This window comes from Magnolia sinica, chromosome 16 (genome assembly GCF_029962835.1).
Source record: "Magnolia sinica isolate HGM2019 chromosome 16, MsV1, whole genome shotgun sequence".
NCBI lineage: Eukaryota > Viridiplantae > Streptophyta > Magnoliopsida > Magnoliales > Magnoliaceae > Magnolia > Magnolia sinica.
In genome coordinates this window covers 52,728,507-52,751,273 of record NC_080588.1, presented here as the reverse complement: position 1 = coordinate 52,751,273, position 22,767 = coordinate 52,728,507, and the positions used below count along the sequence as shown (strand labels likewise).

Sequence of the window (22,767 nt, the reverse complement as noted above, 5' to 3'; positions counted from 1 at the left end):
TCTCATAGACAAGTCTGAAGGGAGACATCCCAATAGGGGTTTTAAATGCAGTACGGTATGCCCATAAGGCATCGGTCAATCGAATTGACCAATCCTTACGATCAGGGTTCACCATCTTCTCTAAGATGTGTTTAATTTCCCTATTAGAAATCTCAGCTTGCCCACTTGTCTGTGGGTGGTACGGGGTGCTCACCTTATGAGAGATACCGTATTTCTTCATTAAGCTCTCGAATGGTCTATTACAAAAGTGTGAGCCCCCATCACTAATGATGGCTCGAGGCGTTCTGAATTGAGAAATGATGTTTTCTTTTAGGAATTTAATGACCGTGCGATGGTCATTAGTTTGACACGGAATCGCTTCAACCCATTTAGTGACATAGTCCACGGCGAGCAAAATATACAAATTTTCAAATGATTGGGGGAATGGTCCCATGAAATCGATGCCCCAGCAATCAAATGCTTCAATAATAAGGATGGGATTCAAAGGCATCATATTTCGACGGGACAATGCTCCCAATTTCTGGTAACGCTCACAAGCTTTGTAAAACTCATGAGTGTCCCTAAACATAGTGGGCCAGTAGAAGCCACACTGCAGAATCTTGGCCGTGGTCTTTTTAGCAGAAAAGTGACCACCACAGGCCTGTGAGTGACAGAAGGAGATGACGCTCTGATGCTCATTGTCTGGTACATATCTCCTTAGAATTTGGTATGGGCAATATTTAAATAAATAAGGATCATCCCAGAAAAAGTTACGCACCTCAGTGAAAAGTTTCTTCTTATCTTGGGCAGTCCACTGTGGCGGTATGGCACCTGTAGCAAGTTATTAGCAATATCAGCAAACCAAGGTGAATGGGAGACTCGGAACAGTTGTTCATCAGGGAACATGTCGTTGATATGGGTCGTCTCAAGGGGATCAGAGGTATTAAGGCGAGAAAGGTGATCGGCCACAACGTTTTCTACTCCCTTTTTATCTTTAATTTTCAAATCAAATTCTTGAAGTAGAAGAATCCATCGTATCAAGCGGGGCTTAGAATCATTCTTAGAAAGAAGATACTTCAGTGCCGCATGATCTGTATAGACAATGATCTTGGATCCGATCAGGTAGGACTTAAATTTATCTAAGGCGAACACTACGGCTAAGAGTTCCTTTTCCATAGTCAAGTAGTTCACTTGGGTAGGATTTAGAGTCTTACTTGCGTAATGAATGGCGTAAGGCCTCTTATCTTTTCTCTGGCCTAGGACCGCCCCAAGAACATAATCAGAAGCATCGCACATAAGCTCAAAAGGAAGGCTCCAGTCGGGTGGCTGCATGATAGGTGCAGTGGTTAACGTGCCCTTAAGCTTGGTGAAAGCTTCCCGGCATTGCTCAGTCCACTCGTATGGAGCATCCTTTTGAAGAAGATTACATAAAGGACGAGAGAGGAGACTAAAGTCCTTTATGAATCGCCTGTAAAATCCTACATGTCCTAAGAAGGATCGCACGTCTTTGATGTTCTTGGGTGGAGGTAAGTTAAAGATAAGATCGATTTTTGCCTTATCTACCTCGATTCCCTTAGACGAGATGATATGCCCAAGGACAATTCCCTTCTGAACCATGAAATAACACTTCTCCCAATTAAGTACCAAGTTCTTTTCTTCACATCTTTTCAGCACACATTTAAGACTTTCCAAGCACTTGCTGAAAGATGGACCATAAACAGAGAAATCATCCATGAAGACCTCTAGATATTGCCCCACCATATCAGAAAAGATACTAAGCATACATCGCTGAAAGGTGGCAGGGGCATTACATAGTCCGAATGGCATCCTTCGATAGGCAAAGGTGTCGTAGGGACATGTAAATGTGGTCTTTTCCTAGTCTTCAGGGGCTATCTCTATCTGGTTGTAGCCCGAATACCCGTCAAGAAAACTGTAATAGGAATGACCAGCTAACCTTTTCAGGATCTGATCAATGAATGGTAAGGGAAAGTGGTCTTTCCTCGTGACGGTATTCAACTTCCTTTAGTCAATGCACATTCTCCAACCAGTAGTGACTCTAGTCGGCACGAGTTCATTATTGGCATTGGCTACGATGGTGATTCCAGACTTCCTAGGGACCACTTGAGTTGGACTCACCCATTGACTATCAGATATAGGGTATATAATACCCACGTCCAATAGTTTAAGAACTTCGGCCTTAACCACTTCCTTTATGTTTGGATTTAGTCTACGTTGTGGTTGCCGAGCAGTTTTTGCATTATCCTCAAGATATATGTGGTGAGTACAAATCGAGGAATCGATTCCCTTGAAGTCCGTTATCGTCCATCCCAGGGCTCCTTTTTGCTCAATGAGAGTAGATATGAGCATACTCTCCTGTTCTTTCTCTAGGTGGGCAGAGATCACCACCGGGTATGTCTCATCTTGACCTAAATAGGCATATTTCAAATTAGAGGGCAAAGGTTTTAGGTCAAGCTTCGGCAGCTTGAGGTTAGACGGTAGAGGCACTACATCGGTTTGTGGCAATTCTTCAAATTGTGGCCTCCACCGGTTAACTTCAAGTACCGGTGCAGTATCAAGCAAGGCGCACGTCTCCCTAATCATGTCATCATCAAAATCATGGGAGTGGGCCAGGCACGTCTCTAGATGGTCGGAGGATAAGGTCAGCGGTGTCGTATCTTCCACAAAAGAGTCAATCATGTTAATGTCGTGGAAATCGTCATCATCCTCTGAGTTGCTGCCGTTATTGAAAAAATGTTTGACTCTAATGTCAAATTTTCAAAAGACATAGTCATGACACCATTCCTGCAATTGATAATTGCATTTGACGTGGCAAGGAATGGGCGACTAAGAATTACGGGAATCTGAGTGCTCATGTTATTGATGGGTTCGGTGTCCAGGATGATAAAATCTACAGGGTAGTAAAATCTATCGACCTGGACTAACACATCCTCAATTATCCCTCTTGGTACACGAACAGAGCAATCAGCAAGTTGTAGTGTGGTTAGGGTGAGTTTTAATTCACCCAAACCTAACTGTTTGTATACCGAGTAGGGAATCAGATTGACGCTCGCTCCTAAGTCAAGAAGTGCGTGATCAATTCGATGGTTCCCGATTACACATGATATGGTTGGGTTACCGGGATCCTTGAATTTCTGCGGCACGTCTTGCTTCAAGATGGCACTCACTTTCTCAGTCAAGAAGATTTTCTTTTGAATAATTTTCCGTCGTTTGGTCGTGCATAAGTCTTTCAGGAATTTGGCATATGAAGGTATCTGTTTAACGACATCAAGTAGAGGAATGTTGACTTTCACTTGTTTCAACACCTCTAGGATATCCTGAGAGTTAGAGAGAGGTTTTGGTGAAACCAACCGTTGGGGGAATGGAGCAACTGGCTTCTCTAGAAGTTCCGGTTCTAATTTTTGTGGGGCATCACTAGCTCCATCATTGTTGTCCTCTTCTGGTTCTTGAGGTTTTTTGGGTTTAACCGGAAGAGTTTTATCAATGATCTTCCCACTCCTAAGAGTGGTGATGGATTTAGCATGCCCCATCTGATTTGAAGAGCTGGGATCATTAATCTCGTACTGCAGTTTAGGATTGGGGAGAGGTTGTGCAGGAAGCATCCCATTTTCTATAACCGTCATACGAGAATCTATCTTTTGCATAAAATCTGTAATTCCCCGCATTGCCTGAGCCAGCTCTTGTGTGGGATTTTGAACCGGTTCCTCTTGAGGTTTCACTTTATTTGGATTTTGATTGAAGCAACCTGGAGGAGTCGCCATTTGTCCATTCCTCCAACTAAAATTTGGATGATTTTTCCAGCCAGGATTGTATGTATTGGAGTTAGGTCCAGTAAAAGGTCTTTGATAGTTGTTTATGGCATTGGCTTGTTCATTCAACACTCCTCGAAAGGCGGGTATTGTAGGACAGTTTTCAGTTGTGTGAATGTTGCAATCATAGATGCCATAAACAATTTCATTGACCTTATCCTTCTTTCCTTCCATGGCCTCAACTTTCCTTATGAGCGTAGTCACTTTACACTTGAGATCATCCTCTTCTTTCAAGAGATATAATCCACCTTTCTCCTTTAATTGAGTCGGCCTAGACGTGGTGTTCGACTTTAGGTAATAGTCCCAAGATTGTATTTTTTCAGCCAGACTGTCGAGGTAGTCCCATACCTCGTCGACATCTTTATTAATGAACTCTCCATTACACATTGTCTCGACCATTTGGCGCATGGAAGATGTCAGTCTATCGTAGAAAAAATTTGTAATGTGCCACGTTTCAAATCCGTGTTGTGGGCATGAACTGACCAAATCTTTGAACATTTCCCAACATTGGAAGAATGTTTCATCTTCCTTTTGGGCAAAGTTCATGATCGCTTTTTTGAGGGTAATCGTTTTATGATGTGGGAAGAATTTTTTTATGAATTCCCTCTGCATGTCGTTCCATGTGCCAATGGATCTAGGACGCAGTGAATGTAACCATGTCTTAGCTTTTTCTTTTAAGGAAAAAGGAAAGAGTTTCAGCCTAATTGTATCCTCAGATACATTAGAAAAACATAATGTAGCTATAATCTCATCGAACTCTTTCAAATGTAAATATGGGCTTTCTGATTCAAGTCTATGGAATTTGGGAAGGAGTTGGATAACTCCTGGCTTGATGTCCATTTGTCCTGTGTTTTCAGGAAAAATCATACATGAGGGCGTACTCACTCCTGCCGGTTGTAGATAATCTCGTAAAGTACGAGGCGGGGGTGCCTGTTGCACCTCATTTTCATCTTGGGTATCCTCCACCCTGGGTGGAAGTAGAGGAGGTTGGTCTTCAGCCATAACTTCACTTAACTCAGGGGATTTCGAGCGGTGTCTAGTCCTGCGATGGATAGTCAACCCCTCAACCAATCCTCCTTCAGTCAAGAGACATCGAGTGTTATCACGGGCCCACTTGGGCATGAAACACTCGCAGCCCTCAATCAAATTCAAAGCCTAATCCTAAGAAAGGAAAAGAAAATCTAAAAAGAAAGAGAGGGAGAGTTGGAAAGGAATTACCAAATTGAAGCTTCTAAGTTAAGGACCTGCAAAATAAAACAAAATAAGTTAGATTTTTTTAAAAAAAAGAAGAGGAACAATCCTTTTAAAAGAAAGGTAGCAGTAAACTGATTTCTAAAAGAAAGTGGAAACTTCTAAAATAAATTAGAAAAATCCTCTACTAGAAAGTAAATTACTAAAAGAGAACTGAAAAATAGAAAGTAGAGAAGGAGCTTACCGAATTAGAAATTTCTATCTTAAAGGCCTACAAAATAGGAAGGTTAGTTTCTAAACAAAAATTCTAAAAATAAATTAGGAAAACAAAATTAGATTCTAAAAGAGTTAAAATTAGAAAGTGAAAAACAAAAGAGAAAAGTTTCTAAAATTAGAGGATTTTTCTAGAAAGGAAAATAACTAACCTAGTTTCTAAAAATAAACTGCTTCCTAAAATAGAAAAAATACTAGAATTAAAATTTTCAAAATTTAAACCCTAATTCTAAAAGGTAGAAAAAGTAGAGAGATTAGGAAGGAATTACCAATTTAGAAACTTATGTCAAGATCCTACAAAATAGGAAAACAAGTTAGTTCTAGAAATCAAATAAGAGTCTACAACTAAAGTTAGTCAAATTTTAATCTTAAATTAATTCTAAACCTAATTAATTTCAGAAAATCGCAACCGTCAGTCCCCCGCAACGGCGCCAAAAACTTGTTCACACCCCAAGTATAGGGTTGTGATGTAGTAATAAACTCGGTAAGACCGAGGTCGAATCCACAGGGACTGAAACTTGTACGTTTCTTGAAACTAGATAGAAATAGAACTAGCCTAAGATGCAATCTAAATCAAATATAAATTAATGAATAATGGTGAGAGATGAATGTAAAACTTAAGGAATTTAGAGGAAGGAAACTAGGGATTCAGAGGATCCACTTGTAGGGATCAGGGAGGTCTTATGCCTGCATCAAGGATTATGGAATTCAAACTGAACTTACTTGATCTGGTTTTCAAGAGATGAAAGTTATATGAATTAGAATGGATTCCATCATCTAACCGTGCCCAGGAGACAAAGCAAACAACAGGATTAAACTAATTACCAACCAATCAACAATGTATGAAGATCAGGAAGGGTACTGTCATCCTACCATGCCCATGGGACAATGATGAATAACAGGGCTTCCTGACTTCATAAATATAAAAAGGGGAAAGAAATATTCAAAGCCATTGCAAACCCATTGTAATTTCAGTCACAACAGACCATTAAAGACTAAGAAAAATATTTCTTGAATAATCAACTAGAATCACGTTCAGTTTATGAATTTGAAATTACAGAAACAAAATATAATCTCCCATCTCACTACAGGCTTCACCTCTTAGCCCCAGCTAAGAGGTTTAGCCACACATAAATGGCTTGAACTCAAAACAAATATAAAGGAAAAGAAAATGAAAAAAGAAAAAAGAAAAACTACTTAGTCTGTTTCAGCCTCCACGTTCCAGTAGAAAAACCCACCTGCTGCTTCACGTTTTCAGCCTCCACGTCCAAGCTTCCTCTTCCAAAGAATCTCCCCCGGCTCTTCCTCTGCCTAAAACCCCCAAAACCCATCCCTCTCCTGTCCCAAAACCTCCTCCTTTATAGACGTCTTTAGGTGCACTCCTCCCGCTGCTGGAGTTTGTCCCCACGGCTTCTGTTCTACGCAGTTTAACAACTCCAAAACACCTTGCGTTTGATGATTTTCGGGATGGCTATACAGGCTTGGCTTTGAACTTTCCTCATGGCTGGGGTCTCGGCTAGCGTGGGCTCCACATGAATGGTTCAGATCGTTCATCCGATCAAGGATGATGGGCCACAGCTGTCCGGAATTTCTAAATTCCTCCGGACCGTGTAAACAGGACGCGTAACGCACCTGCGCTGTTCGAATGGTGGGGCCCCTGATCGTCGTTATTTGAGAAATCCAACTCGTCCATTAGCTTAGTCGCGAAAAATAGGTCGGACATGACCATTTTTAGATCAGCTTATTCGTGGCCATGAACGATTTCATTCCACCGTCCGTCTGCTGTTTGGACGATCAACAACCGGTCTCCGATGTTTCTTGAAATTCTTCCATCTAGGCGAGGATGATGGGGGGCAAGGGCTTCTGATGGACAGTCCGGATCAGTCCATTGCATCACGGTGGTGGCCCACAACACTCACCCGCAACCTCTGTTTCTTCCGCAGGAATGACTTTGAGTTGGAGAGGGAGACGTCAGTCAGCGTGCGCTGACCGATTTTGAGGAATACAGTGCACGGTTGGTGCACTTGTGTACCGTGCACACGTGATGCACATGCGGTCCTACAAAGATGTTCGTGAGAAATCCGCTCCGTCCATCCGTATTGTCAGCTCATTTAACGCGTTGAGACCAATTTTCAAGCACATCTGGATAGCAGGCGGGCCCAAAATCAATGGTTTTATGGGCTGATATGTCCGTTGGGCCAATTCCACAGCGATCCAATGGATGAAATTTTACATGTACGGTTCATTTATGGTCTTCAGGCCACGTATGGAGTTTCGAACTGATTGGATGGTGGGAACCCTATGATCTTGCATTTTGGACACTTTTCAGGCCGCTTGAGCTTCAATTCCTCGATTTTCTTGGATCCCTGGCGTGTAAATCTGTCGATCTTGGTCTCCTAGGGTCCGTCGCTTGCCTTGGTGACTTCAGACTGTTAAATCCATACTTTTAGTACCCTTTTCCAGTCCAAGCTCGTGAATACCCCCTGCATCACAAACATGATTACATTAGGCCGTTAAACAATACTATGTTTGTAAATCCTGGCAATAACTGGGATCTGATATGCAATATTCGACCCTCAACAGTAGATGATGGATCAACGGTTGAGATGGGAGATGAGAGAGTAGAGAAAGTGGGCCACACTTGGCATTTGGGAGGGAGAGAGCTTGGACGTATGGAGTTTGGGTTGCTTGGGAGATTGAGAAATGAGAGAGAGAGAGAGAGAGAGAGAGAGTGAGGTGATGGGATTGATAAGAGGTGATGGAGAGATGGGTTGAGTGATGGATGAAGTGATGTGAGGATTGACTTTAGGTAGCTTGTGTAAAAGAGAGGTAGGGATAGGGTATGGGTTGCTTGTACTTGACTTGATGTGTGATGTGTACTTGATTGATGAGATTGATTGATTGATTGATGGGACATATTGTAAAGATTCCCTCAATATTCACAATGCGTCATGTTTTCTTCGAATTGAACGCAGGCCTAAATCTTCTAACCTGGGTATCGGTTCGGTGCGCGAGTCGCAGCGTTGGAACCTCGGTGACTGCGCGGTTGCCAAGGTATGGGTTTCGGTTCGAGCTGACTTCGGTAAGCGGGACTTGGCTTAAGATCGCACGCAAACGTCGAATACGGTGCGAAGGTTGTCGGAATTCGACCGGAAGGACCGCGGAAGCCAACGGAATGGTACGGACTAGGATACAAGTCTTACATTCTGTGTTTGAATGGCTGGAAACCTATCATCACTGTTTCTTCAAATTTTGTCACCTAGGCCTTAGTAAGAGGGCCTACGAGATTCCAATGAACGGTCCGGATTGGACCGTTGAATCAAGATGGTGGCCCACTACACCCAACCGCAAGTCTCTCTTGCCGTGAAAAATGAAAATTTTCATTTTTAATAAGAGAAGCCGGGTCAGCGCCCGACTTGGTGCTTCGGTGTTTGGCGAGTGCACTTGTGTTGTGTGCACTGGAAATGCCAGTTGAGTCCACTTGTGCTGTTTATGAAGTATCCAATCTAACCATCTGTTTCGTCACCTCATTTAACACGTTCAGTCAAAAAATGAGGTATATCCAGATTTCAGGCGGGCCCCAAATCATGATTTTATGGGATGATCTATCCGTTGGGCCATTTCCACATAGATCCAAGGGCTCAAATTTATGTGTACGGTTAATTTATGTTCCTCAGGCCTTGTATGAAGTTTCGAGCCGATCAGATGGTGAAAACCCTATGATCTTATATTTTGGACGTTTTTCAGGCCTGTTTGGAGTGAGTGGCTGGAATTTCTCTGATCTCTAGTGTGTAAATCCTTGATCTTGGTCCTATGAAGTCCCATCCAATGCCTTGGTGATGCCAGAGTGTTAAATCCATGTTTTTAGCGTCCTTTCCAGTCCACACTCGTAGATTCACCTTGCATCACAACATGATTAAAATAAGGCGTTAAATAGTATCATGCTCGTAAATCCATCTAATAAGTGGGGTCTAATATGCAATATTTGACCCTCAATAGTAAGCTTTCGGATCAAAGCGAAGCTGAGAATAGGGTGTTTGTTGATGGCAAATTAATAACTAGTATAGGCACATCTATGGAGTTCTCGCTTGCGATTGTTGAGAAGTTATTTGGCTGCGGAAGGCATTGGATCTTGCTGCCAATGAGAACTTTAAATAGACATATAACTATTATGTTGGCATTGGATTTTTGTAAACGGATTAAAATGAATGATTGTATTTGATTGAATGAATGAATGATTGTATTTGATTGAATGAATGAATAATTGTGCTTGATTGAATGAATGAATGATTTAGCCATAAAATATTTATCTATATTAGCTTATATGAGTGATCTATTAGGGCATGTACTACAATGGTAATAGATGCCATTATTATATTTTCTTTAATTTTATTTTAAAAAATAGGCAGTAGCTACGACTATTAACCGTAGCCCTTTATTTAGAAACCGTAGCTATTGCTAATTTCAGCCTTTTGCTATGGTTCTCGCTCTACTTTTAGCTACAGATATAATCCGTAGCTGTATATACTTTAGAGCTACGGAGGCTATGACTACAGATTTAATTTGTACCTATTGTTTATATGTCTACGAATTAAATCTGTAGCCATAGCTCTAAGACCTATGGCTACGGTACCAATGGCTACGGCCGTGCTACGGACTCTAACCATAGACATAGGCCTTTAGCTATGGTTTTTATCCGTAGCTTTTGCCCAGTTTTCTAGTAGTGATTGAATACCTAGGGGCACTCCTTGGATGACCTGTAGGTACTTACAGTACTGGATGACCTAGGAGACCATCCATGGATTCCCACAATATATGGAAGCCTACCAATATAGTGGAAGCCTACCCTAGAAGGAGAGATGCAGGTTTGATGGAATCCAACTAAAGTAAGTGGACTGATCAATACACTTGATGCATTCACACATCTATGCATCTAATGACATTCATGCATCCCTATTTTAATTATGATGTGTATGAACGATGATGGGTTCACTCACCGGGCCTAGCCAATTGACTTATATTGATGAAAAAACCATATAGATTTAGCGACGATAAAACAACTGCTCAAGTTTTAGGGCAAGAAGGTGAATCAGTGGACGATTCACATGGGCAATAGCCCTATCTTATGTTTTTGAACAAATTTTAAATTGAGTAGCTGAAAATTATGAATCGTTAAAGTATTTGTTAGTAAATAATTTAATAAAGTCCCAAATGGATGGGTTGTGGTACCATGATTAGCTTTTGGTAATGTTATTAATATGTGGAATGAATGCCTTTAAATTACCTTGGTGGTGGATATATGTGTGTATGATGGGAATGATTAAATGAAAGATATCTTGCTGGATATTTGTGATTGTGAAATTAATGTACTTTTTAAGCATCTGGAAACCAATATGAATATATTATTTAAGTACATCCCTGTGTATAAATAATGTGTCGTATCTGGGTTCGAAGGGTACACATTCTAAATCCGAATTTCGGGCGTGACAAGTATGATGTTTATTTAAAATTAATTTTGATCACTAGGTTCTTAACCCATGTTAGGTCAAGGGCACAAAAATCAACAATATATATAACTCGGGTGGACTATATGATTGAAAAAAGTGTATGGGGACAACACTCACCCTCCATTCCATTAATGTGGCCTAAGTAAATAAAATATGGGTGTGATTTTTTTGGCCACTGCCCTAAATGATTGTATGCAATCCAATGGTTGGAGTGGATTTTATATAAATTTTATGGTGGGCCCTGTAAAAAATAAGGTTGGATGTCTCTCTCCCAACTATTTGCTTTGGCGTGGCGTGGCCTAATATGGAAGTCAAGAGCTAATGGTGGGAGTGGACCATGGGCCCTATCAAATCAAAACTAGTGTCCCATAACAGTAACATTTTCAACCTAGATACTCGTGTGTACTGAGCAAACTCTGTGAGGCCCACCTTAATGTATTTGTTTTATCAATGCCATTCACCCATTTCCTCAAAACATTTTAGGGCATGAACCTAAACTTGAAGCATATCCAAAGCTTAAGTGGACCACACCACAGGAAATGATAAGAATTGAAAACCCTACCGTTGAATACTTTTGGGGTGCCACGAATTTTTTCGATCAAGCTTATATTTGCTTTTTTCCTTCATCCATGTCTGTGTGACCTTATGAACAGATTGGATGATAAATAAACATCTCTGGGTGATGGACATCATTATCCCACTATTTCCTATGGTGTGGTCCACTTGAGCTTTGGATATATATATGCTTAAATTTTTTGCTTATCTATTAAAATGATATGGTAAAATGGATAGATGGCATGGATAAGGCACATTCATCAATGGTGGGATTGATAGAGTTACTCAAAATGCTTTAGCTTGTTGCTCAATACATCTGCAGGCGGGAGTTATTTTTGGCAAGACGGTCGCGATGATGGATGCAGATTGGGTACTACCCCTGCCCGTCTCTAGCTAGAACACATAGGAGCTCTGAGAGGGCACCCTGATGTATGGGTTTATCCACACCGTCCATCCATTTTGCAATATCATTTTAGGGTAGATGCCAAAAAAAATGAGGCAGTTCCAAGGCTCAAGTCAACCACATTAGGGATTAAAAACCTATTGTTGAAAACTTTTTTAGGGCTACCAAGGTTTTGGATCAGATGTTAATTTTATCTTCCCTTGATATAGGTTTATGTGACCATACGATCAGGTTGGATGGCAATTAACCATCACAATGACCCTGGAAAGTTTCAACAGTGGGTGTCATTATCAAACTGCTAGCTTCCTGTTGTGTAATCCCCTATGGTGTAGTCCACTTGAGTCTTGGGTTTACCTCATTTACCCCAACACAATTTTAGCTCTGGAAACCTACCGTTAAAAACTAACTAGAGTCCAACGTAATATTTATTTGTCAACTAACCTATTGATAAGGTCAAAAATAAAAATATCATCTTGATCCAAAACTCTTATAACCCCAAGCTTTTAATTGTGGGAATTCAATCCCTACTGTGCGATCCACCTAAGATTTGAACCTGCTTTATTTTTGGACCATTACTTAAAATAAGCTATCAAAATGAATGGATGTCGTGTATATACAATGCATATATTGAGGTGTGTACCAAGTCTTATAGACTTCAGCATCGAGTCAACTCAAGTTCAAGTCTAGCAGTATTGAAAACTCCCCGGTGGGCTAAGAATTCAGTTGGAGGAATTGAGCACTAAGTTCGCACCGTGTTGAAATTGAGTCACAATGAGTAAAACTGAGTTGATTTAAATTTTGATCTGGTTTGAGTCAGACAGTAATGAGTGAGTTGTTTTACATTGTTTTCACTTTGTAATTTATTTAATTTCAGTTTTACTATACCGGTTCTTAATTTTATGAAAATTTTGAATTTTTGACGTATGTGATTGCAGCTCGTGTTGCATGAAAATCGTTTTATGTTTAACCTTGGTGAATTGCTAGAAACTCATGTTGTAATTATCATATTTCAAAAACTTTTACTGAAGATTATATTTTCGGATTGATTTCAGTAAATTTGGTGACCTATTGTATTGAGAAGTCATGCATATCTTGAGATTTTATTGTGTTTTAGTGCCACAGAAAGGATGGAAACATGAGTGCTTACTTTTGAGATGCTTTGGAAAAGGATTTTATGATCCATGTATTCCATAAATGACAACTCCAGTGAATGCCTTTGGATGAGCACCTAAGTGCATGGTACTACAGTCTCTATGAACTTCTTTATTTGAGCGCCCAAGTGAGCGTAATAGGCCATATGTACTCTATCAGTCATGGCCGGTTGGGTGAGCACCGTGAAAGATACTGCTATCAGGGCCGGTGGATATTTCATTGATAATAGCTGGTTGGTGAGCACTGCAAGAGACCGCTGTGCAGATTAACAAGATTGGTGTTGGCCAATTGGGTGAGCACCCAGGTGTAAGGAACCACTACGCAGACCAACAAAGATTTGATTAACAGTGTAGGCCGATTGAATTAAACTGGCCTTAGATAAGCCTTAAATATTCTACTAATTACCATACTGTGACAGTTTATGCATATTTGCATATCCTGCATTGCATGCATGGTTTATAATATTCTTTTGGATTTAAATACTCTTGAGTACTCATCTTATATGAAAATCTCTTTATTTATGTTGAACTCTAATTACATGTGATAAATTGTGCAAGGCTATCTCACTGGTCTTTTGTAGCTCACTCTTTCATTGTTAATAATCAGTTTCAGGTGATGACCTAGGGGATGGATCCTTACTCTTGATCGGGTGGTAGACTCTCGGGAGTTTCAACACCCAGTCAAGGGTCGAGTATCCATACGTGGTGAAAACCCACTAGGCGTGAGTGTGTGGGGTGTGTGTGCATGGGTGTTTTTTTTTTTTTAAAAAGGTGATGACCTAGAGGAGAACTTCTAGGAGGAGGAAGGGTGTTAGAGATTCAATTCGTAATTATCTTTTATTTGAATAATTGATGTAATAAGGTCTTTATAATAAACTAATAGACTTGATTATTAAAGACTTGATTGGTAAATTAGTGAATGGTATTGATGATTTAAACTTGATTAATTATGTGGATGATGATTAATATAAATTGATTTCATAATATAAGTAATTAATGAATACGAATGTGAATATGAATGTGATTCTGGATGTGAATGCGAATGTGAAATTATATGTGAAAGTAATGTATAATGTTAAGCTTTCGTTCATTATATATTTTGTACCATTGAATTCAGAACCATAGTCCATAAACTTAGATGTCGAATTTTGGGGCATGACAGTTAATCCCACGACTCAAAGATCGCTACTAATAGCATAATCACGACAATTAGGTTATTATAAATATCCAATTAATTCGACGCAAAAGGTAACTCGCCAATGTCATAATCATAGGGTTATTAAACATTCAATGGACACGCATGTTATCATGGCCAAAAAAAAAAAGAAAAAAAAGAATGACCAATGAATAATAAATCAACATCTAGAAGACAACTTCCGAAGAACTAACGAAGTAAAATGAACAAGTCGAAACTAGAAACACTTGGGGAACAAGGAAAAAAGCATGACATACCCCACCAAAAGGCGTGCCACCTACTCATGTGTTATCATGACCAATACATAAAAATTAGAATGACCAACGAATAATAAATCAACATCTAGAAGACAACTTCCGAAGAAATGACAAAGTAAAATGGACAAGTCGAAACCAGAAACACTTGGAGACTAAGGGAAAAAGCGTGTCATACCCCACCAAAAGGCGTGCCACCTACTCATGTGTTATTTGAATGATGCTGCCAAAAGGTCTATGTAACCGACTAACTTTTTTTATTATTATTTTAATAAGGAAAAGGGGCTTTCATTTCATAAAAAATAGGATTTACAGAAGGAGAATTGCATCACCCAAGATTCGGGCTTTCCCTGACAAAAAAGGAAAGGAAAGGTAAGGAACAAAAAAGAAACAAGGGTGGGGCCGGCTTGACCCCGAAAAGAAGGGGAAAAGAAGGCTAGATCCCCCTTCTAACTGTGCCTAAACTCATCCTGTCGAGGAAGAGGAGGCCCCTGGGGATAGGCGGGAGATCGGCATGGCCCAAGAATAGAGCCGACCTTTGGTTTTCGCTTTCCATATGGGCCAAAGCATCCGTCGACCTGTTCCCTTCTCTAAGGATATGAACAAATTGAACGTTACTAGTTATGCTGAGGTTATTGATTCTATTGATCCAACACTTCCATTTCCAACCCGAAACAGATCGACCAGAAAGGAAATTCACCACTAGAAGAGAGTCAGATTCCACTAAAATGTTGGAGTATCCTAGTTGGAGACAATGCTGAAGACCATCATGAATGACCCATAGTTCCACTCCTGTGTTGGAGGTGACACCATCGCCAGCATAAAAATCGAAGTAGAACTCCCCTTTCTCCCCTCTACAAAATCCCCCTCCCCCTGCCGCGCCTGGGTTACCTCTGGAAGAACCATCTACGTTCAATTTAAACCAGCCCGGCGGGGGTTTCCTCCAAATCACCACCTGGGATGAACTTCTTGGCTGAGGAGGCACTAAAATACCCATGGCTGCTAGAGCCCCGCTAGACGAGCCTAGTCGAGAATGCAGAATGCCCCATCTGTTGACAAAGAAACGAACTTAACCGCTGATGCGGGAGATGATCACACCCACTTTCATCAACACCCCTTCGTAGCGCGCTACATTCCTACTCTTCCAAAGCTCCCAAAGAATAACACAAGGCAAAATCTTCTTGAAAGGTGCCGATGGCCCATTAGCTGAGCGGGATCTCCACCAGTGGGACAGCCAGCCTTCCACTGAGGGAAAAGGGGCCATCTGAACGTTGAAAATGATGGAGAAATGGGACCAGATATCTCTCGCGTGATTGCTCTGTAAGAAAAGGTGGACAGAAGTCTCAACCGTAGGTCTTAGCATCTGACAAGTATCGTCAATGCAACAGCAGCAGCGGGATGCGAGATGGATGCCACGAGATTGAACACTCGCATCAACCGGAAGGGCACTCTTGAGAATCCTCCAAATCAACAGAGAAATCTTCGGAGGGATTTTGACGTTCCAGATTTTATCTCCCCAGGTTTTGTCAGGCCTACGCGTCCTACTAATATCTTACTACTCCAAACAAACCACAATGCAAATTTGCCACATCACCTACGCCTCATATATGAAGAACATCAAGGTTATCATGGCCAAATACAAAAACACCACACGGCTACTTTGGACGATTAAAAAAAAAAAAAAGAAGTCAACAGCAACTGATTCTATCAAAATGACCAAATTAATGACTGAAATGTCCGATTTAACAAACAAAATGATCATCCCAATAGCCAATTTGACCAGGGTGTCCTTTACAATAAGAATCCCAAGGATCAATAAAGAAAATGATCATCAACCAATTTAACAAGGAATTGTTAAGAGTCATTTAGCGTTTCTTAATTCACATTCTCCAAATGCAAAGAAACATGGGGGCATTGTTTACACCCAACCTAATACAGCCAAAAAGATGTTACGTGGAGCCTTATATACTACGTGGTGAACATGATTGTCAAATCCAAAATTCTAAATGTGAGTTTATGTTCAAAAGCATTAAAAGCAAGTCTCACAAAAGCATGCCTCCATCCCAACAGGCAATTTGATTAAAATGATCAATTAATGATTGAAATGTCCAATTTAATTACCAAAATGATCATCCCAATGGCCAATTTGACCAGGGTGTCCTTAATTTATAATAGGAATCCCAAGGAGCAACAAGAAAATGAACACCGACCAATTTAACAAGGAACTGTTAAGAATCATTTAGCGTCTCTTCATATTCTCCAAATGCAAAGAGACATGGGGGCATTGGTTATACCTAGCCTAATAAGGTAGATTAGACAACCAAGAAGATGTCACGTGGGGCCTTATTTAAAACGTAGTGAAGATGATTGTCAAAGCCAAAAGGCTAGACGTGTGTTTATATTCGAAACCATTAAAAGCAAGAGTCTCACAAAAGAAACTCTCCATCCAAGTAAGAAGTCAAATAACGTGAAGAGTCTCTAGCAAAGCTTCCCATTTGTAAGGCCGAAATAATAAAAGAAGAGCATACAAGATCATGTATTTGTTGGAAACGCGATCTCTCTTGTACACGTGATTGATTATGATAGGCTACACGTACATGGAGGATCAAGGAGAGTTGCATGAGATCTCACAAACACTGCATTTCTTAGTCTTTAAAATCAGCACAAAAAGAACTCCAGGACTCACACCAATATAATTTACACAACCTTTTCAACTCAACGCTGCCTATCTTTCAGCCCTCATGAGCACATATCTCAATTAGTTTAGTTTCAATCCCTCAACTTTTGCTAGCACCATCCTACAACGAGGTTTTGCTAGCACCATCCTACAACGAGCTTGGAGTCTTTAGCATAGGTTTTTTTTTTTCGACACACCACCATAGTAAGTCAGTTAATTTAGTTTAAATATCCATGATCGTATCATCCCTAAGTCCTTAGTGCAATTTTTCAGTCACGACCTGCTGACCAATCACTATGACCATCTAGTTTTTCTCATGACCATCTCACAACCATCAAGTTTGAAAGAATATCAAAACCATTGCCGCCAACTTAAAACACAGTTAATAATCTTTTTTTTACTTTCTTTATATGCCGATTGCACTTCATCTATTTATATATATAATAAAATTGGCACCCAATATTCTTTTTAAGTTTTTCTATCTTAAAAAAAATAAATAAATAAATAAAAATAAAAATAAAAATAAAAAAAAATTTGTTGAGAAATGCGACCTAATTAACTATCATTGTTATAATAAAAGTCTTTGCTTCTAAGGCTCGTTTAATCACCTTATCAATTAGTAGCTTTATAGATGGCTAATCTTCACAAATCTGGTCACGGTTTATCTCAGCGCTTGGGTCATAAAATGTTTGGTTCAATTTGAGTCGAATATTAATCCAACCTGTTTGTCACTAAATATATATACTTGCACATATTTAATCCAAATTGAACCATTCATTACACATGTGGCCAACATGTCCTAACTGAATAGCAACAATTTCAGCCCTTAGATTGTATATAGTCGATAATGGCCGCAGAATCGTCTGTATTGACGGCAAAATGGCCAAATTATTGAGGGTTGAAATAATCCAATTTAATGACTTTTACAATACCTAAATCTACCATAAAAACCAAGGCCATCATGTTAACGGTTGGGATCATTAGAATTGACTCCAATTCAAATGACAAAGTCCAGACGCATCTTATATTTAAAGACTTGGGATGAGAGCGGATTCCCTGTGGCACGACGTAGCCCTAGCTCTGTAGGGCCAACCGTGATGTATGTGTTTTATCAACCCTGTCCATCCGTAATTTCCAGCTCACTTTAAGTCATAAGCTCATAGGTGGTGAAATCCCACTTCAGCGTGAGTGCGTGGGGTGTGTGCATGTGGAAAAGAAGAAGTCATGAGCCCAAAAATGATACAGATCCAAAGCTCAAGTCGACCGCACCACAGAAAAAAGTGGAGATTGATCGCCTACCGTTGAAAATTTGTTTGGGGCCACAGAAGTTTTGGATCAAGCTGATATTTATGTTTTCCCATCATCCAGGTCTGTGTGACCTTATGGCCCCCGATTCAATCCCCACTGTTTTCTGTGGTGTGGTCCACAAGAGTTTTGAATCTGCATCATCTTTGGGTTCATGCCCTAAGATGATCCGCCAAAACTGATGGACGGCGCGGATAAAACACACTAACCACGGTTCGCCCCACAGAGCTTGGGGCACGTCGTGCCATGCAGAGGGATATCTCTCTGGTGGGTGCCACATGCAGTCCGCTGCTTCAATTGAAATGGACAAAAGATCAATCAATGGAAAAGTCAAGGTCAAGATCAAGACCGTCTTAATACTTTTCAAATCCTAACATTCATTAATTTGAAAGCGAGTGGGATGAATGCCAGTTTATATATACATAGACACATGAATTTCATGCTACATCATCAAGCCAAGAACCAAGAACGGACAGATGGATCCTTTGAAGTTCTTCCTCATTTTTCTCTATGCCACGGCCGCTTTAGAAACGATCCAAGCCGTCCAATACGATATCATCAACAATGCGACCGGCACACCCGGTGGGGCCCGGTTCGAGAACGAGATCGGGGTTGCATACACCTGGCAAGTACTTGAAAATGCAGCCCCGTTCATCTGGCAGACCTTCCGGCAAGGTGAGGCCGATCGGGAGGACGTGAAGAAGGTGACCATGTTCATCGAGGACATCAGCGGTATTATAGCTTACGAAATCAACAATGAGATCCATGTGGGGGCTAATTACATCGGGAATATCACAGGCGATGTGCGGACGGATCTTGATGGGGTCCTCTACCATGAGGCTGTGCATGTATGTCAGTGGAACGAGGGTGAGCGGGCCCCATCTGTTTTGATCGAAGGGATAGCAGATTACGTGAGTCTGAAAGTTGGGTACATTCCTGCTCATTGGGTGAAACCTGGTGAGGGAGATAAATGGGACCAGGGATATGACGTGACGGCTCGATTCCTTGACTACTGCAACACTCTCAAAGATGGCTTCGTGGCCGATCTCAACGGCAGCTTGAGGACTAGTTACGGTGAAAACATCTTCATGAAGCTGCTCGGCAAGACAGTCGATCAGCTTTGGAATGATTACAAGGCCCACTATGGGAATTGACACCATGCGTTCTTGATAGACCCGATCCTTGCCGACCAACTGCCAAGCTTGACATGCGTATGGGTTCGAACCATTAGAAGACGGACCCAGACTATAGGGTAGGCTCGGATGGAAATGGAGCCTATAGTCATGCTCAGAGATCAGCTCCAATAACGCACGCGTGGAGTAAGATCCTGCGCACGATCTCTAGATAACTGCCAACATCAGCGTGTGTGTCGCTCCCTCCTATTGTCAGAGATCGTACGGAGAATGACGGGCACAGTTACTTCGATCAAAATGTATGAATAAGAGACATAGCTACAGGAACAGGTACGTAAGATCTCACACCCTAAGCCCTAGCAACACTACTTAGACCCAGATTCCTAGCCTGACTTTGACATCGGAGGGTCCTTTGCTCTAGCCAGGGTCTCCTTTGTCCTTCTCTTGTGCATGCTAACAGGGTTCGGTTTAAGTGCTCAGAGCTCAGCGAAGGGTGAATCAAATTTTATCATCAACATTTTGGCGCCGTCTGTGGGAAGTATGATGAAAAGTCTTAGTAACTTTACCAGAAATGGTTAGGGGAAAGAAGAAAGCGCCTCCAATAGCAATGGTGGAACCCAAGCCTACTAGGCAACGACGATCGTCTTCGATACTTCATGCTGAATCAGCTCCAACAGAACTGTCTCAACAGACTCGGAGCCGAGGAGGGAAGTACCGTGCATTGCAAAATCAGGTGTAGGCACTGGTCAATGAGATAAACCAAATGAAGCAGCAGTAGAGGACAGGGCAGCAGCCACCTCTTGATCAGGGAGAGGTCGCCCTAGTGGCAGCAGAGCAACCTGTTCTTATAAGTTCATGAGCAGGAGCGTCCTAGAGTATGTTAGCTCGGGCTCCGTATCCCGTGCGAAATGCAGTAACTCAAGTGCCAACTTACGTGTCTGAGACTTCGGCGTTAACCCCGAATGACCTCCACCATGAGCTAGAAAGGAGGAGAAGGGGCAAAACACCCGAGGTCGAAGCTCCTCATGAAACCGTGGCTGAGAACAGAGATCCATGGGAAGCCCAGCTTGATGAACTCCGAAGCCAGATCAAAAGTTTACAAAGGGATCACCAGGCACTGACTCCAACTGCAGTAGAGGCAATGATGGAAGAGACCGAGCCTCCATTTACCAGTGACATTATGGGCATGGCAATGCCTACGAGATTCAGAATGCCCCCCATTATTCAATACTTGGGTTCTGGGGACCCGACAGAACACATGGGATCCTACCGCTCTTAGATGCAAATCCAGTCCACGTTAGAGGCAATGATGTGCAGAGCATTCTCCATAACCCTCATAAGGACCGCGAGAAGTTGGTACCGACAACTTAAGCTGAGCTCAATCAACACATTCGCCGAGCTCAGTAGGGCATTCCTGACGTAGTTCATCGTCAAAAAGAAGAGTCGTAAGCCGTCGACTCACCAACTCACCCTCAAGAAAAAAGTGGAGAATCATTGAAATATTACATCTCTCATTTTATCGAGGAGGCTCTACAGGTCGACGACTACTCCGACAAAATGGCTCTGACTATGATGATCAACAGGCTCAAAGATGGGAGGTTCCTCTTCTTGATAGGGAAGAATCCACCGACTACACTTGGAGACACTACCAAAAAATCGAGCAAAGGTTACGGACTTTGGAAGTTTTTAGCTATGGATATAAACCGTAGCTATTATGCTACAGATTTAATCCGTAGATAAAACCTATTTGATCTATAGCTAAAGCCTGTGTTCCACCAGGATCTTATTAGAGATTGATGGTGCTTAAGGGACTCCATGGGGCCCATTGGAATATATATGTTTTATCTAAGCTACCCATAAATTCTAATATATAATTTCAGTGGATGAGCCTAAAAAGTAGGTAGATTGAAGGTCTAATTGGACCACATCATAAGAAATAATAAAAAATAAATTTCTATTGTTAATATTTTATATGGTCCTCTTATAGCTTCGATCTGACTCATTTTTTAGATCAACCCTTAAAACGATCTTTTAAAATGAATGGACGGAATAGATAAGTAACATACATCACGGTAGGCCCCACAAGACCTAAAACTACGTACATAAAAGTGCCGTCCGTCACCCCCCTCCCCCCAAAACAATCCCGCGCGCACCCATCTCCCACAACCCAAATCTCTCAAATCTCTCTCGCACGCCCACCCCTCTCCCAAAACCCAAACCCTCTCTTTCTCACGTCCGCGCCTCTCCCAAAACCCAAACCCTCTCTCTCCCATGCCTGCACCTCTCCTAAAACCCAAGGCCCCTTTGTTTCCTAACCTCTCTCTCTCTCTCTCTCTAGGGTTTTCAAAACCCCCTTTCGCTGCAAACTCGTTATTAATTTGTGATCACACCCTGTGATAGGGTTTTCAAAACCCCTTTCATCCTACCCTCGTCACCGCCTCAGCTCCTCCACCAGCCGCATAATAGCTAGTTCTGTTTTTAGGCAAAGGAGGTTTCTAGGGTTTTAACTTTGCTCTAATGTGGTTTCGGCAATGCATTCGAGTGTGGATGAGTATTTGGTTAACTGGTTCGGTTTGAATCAATCCAAGTATCAATGGGTGTTGAACAATTACTATGAGAGCAAGGGAATTGTGAGTTTGAACATCTACTTTTCATTCATTCTTTTTTCTTTTCTTTTTTTTGGTTTTTTGAATTTTGAATTCTAGGATCTGATTCTAAATTCCACTTATGATTCTTCTCTGATCTTATGAGGTTTTTGCTGAATTTATGTGCTCTCTTTTCATGATCTTGTGAGGATTTGTAAATTTTGTCCATTTCTCTTGGTCTGAATGAGTGATTCATTTCTGAGATGGTTAAAAGCAAGTTTTCTATTGTGAAGCATATGGAAATCTGCTCTAGGTTTTTTTTTTAAAAAAAAATAATAATATGAAATCTTTTGATATACTACAAAGAAATATCTACAAAAATTCAAAAGGAAATACAAAAGCAAATGACGGCCCTGGTGGCTGTTCCTGTTAATAAAGAAGGTAGCATAGTAGAGGTGGCCTTCAGCCAGAGCATGGAGAAAGCTCTAAAGTCGAACTCTGATGCTCTGTGGGAACGCATCCAAGAGGAGAACTATTTGATTTTCCTTTCACATATTTGCTATTGTTGGCTAGTTTGATTTTCCTTTAAAGAACTACTGCTAGGGTTATATTGTTTATGGATGTGGATTGCATTTTATATTTATAAAGTAAATAGAAGGTATTGTTCTTTCACAGATTTCTTACAACAGAAGGTATTGTAGCTCCTTCAAATTTCAATTACATTTTGCTCGA

The 22,767-nt window shown here is 41.1% G+C and overlaps 1 protein-coding gene and 1 non-coding gene across 2 annotated transcripts; both read left to right on the top strand.

Moving 5' to 3' along the window:
- The first annotated feature begins 4,263 nt into the window (after nucleotides 1-4,263).
- LOC131230001 (small nucleolar RNA R71) lies at nucleotides 4,264-4,370 on the top strand. The gene has a single exon (XR_009163732.1). It is a non-coding gene; the product is annotated as a small nucleolar RNA R71 (small nucleolar RNA).
- Nucleotides 4,371-18,793: 14,423 nt separating this feature from the next.
- On the top strand, nucleotides 18,794-19,471 carry LOC131228843 (uncharacterized). The gene has a single exon (XM_058224694.1). The coding sequence runs from the start codon at nucleotides 18,794-18,796 to the stop codon at nucleotides 19,469-19,471; it is 678 nt and encodes a 225-aa protein (XP_058080677.1).
- Nucleotides 19,472-22,767: the final 3,296 nt, after the last annotated feature.

Bases quoted from the DNA above. Each gene is read 5' to 3' on its own strand.
- LOC131228843 (XM_058224694.1), top strand. From the start codon at position 18,794: ATGGATCCTTTGAAGTTCTTCCTCATTTTTCTCTATGCCACGGCCGCT.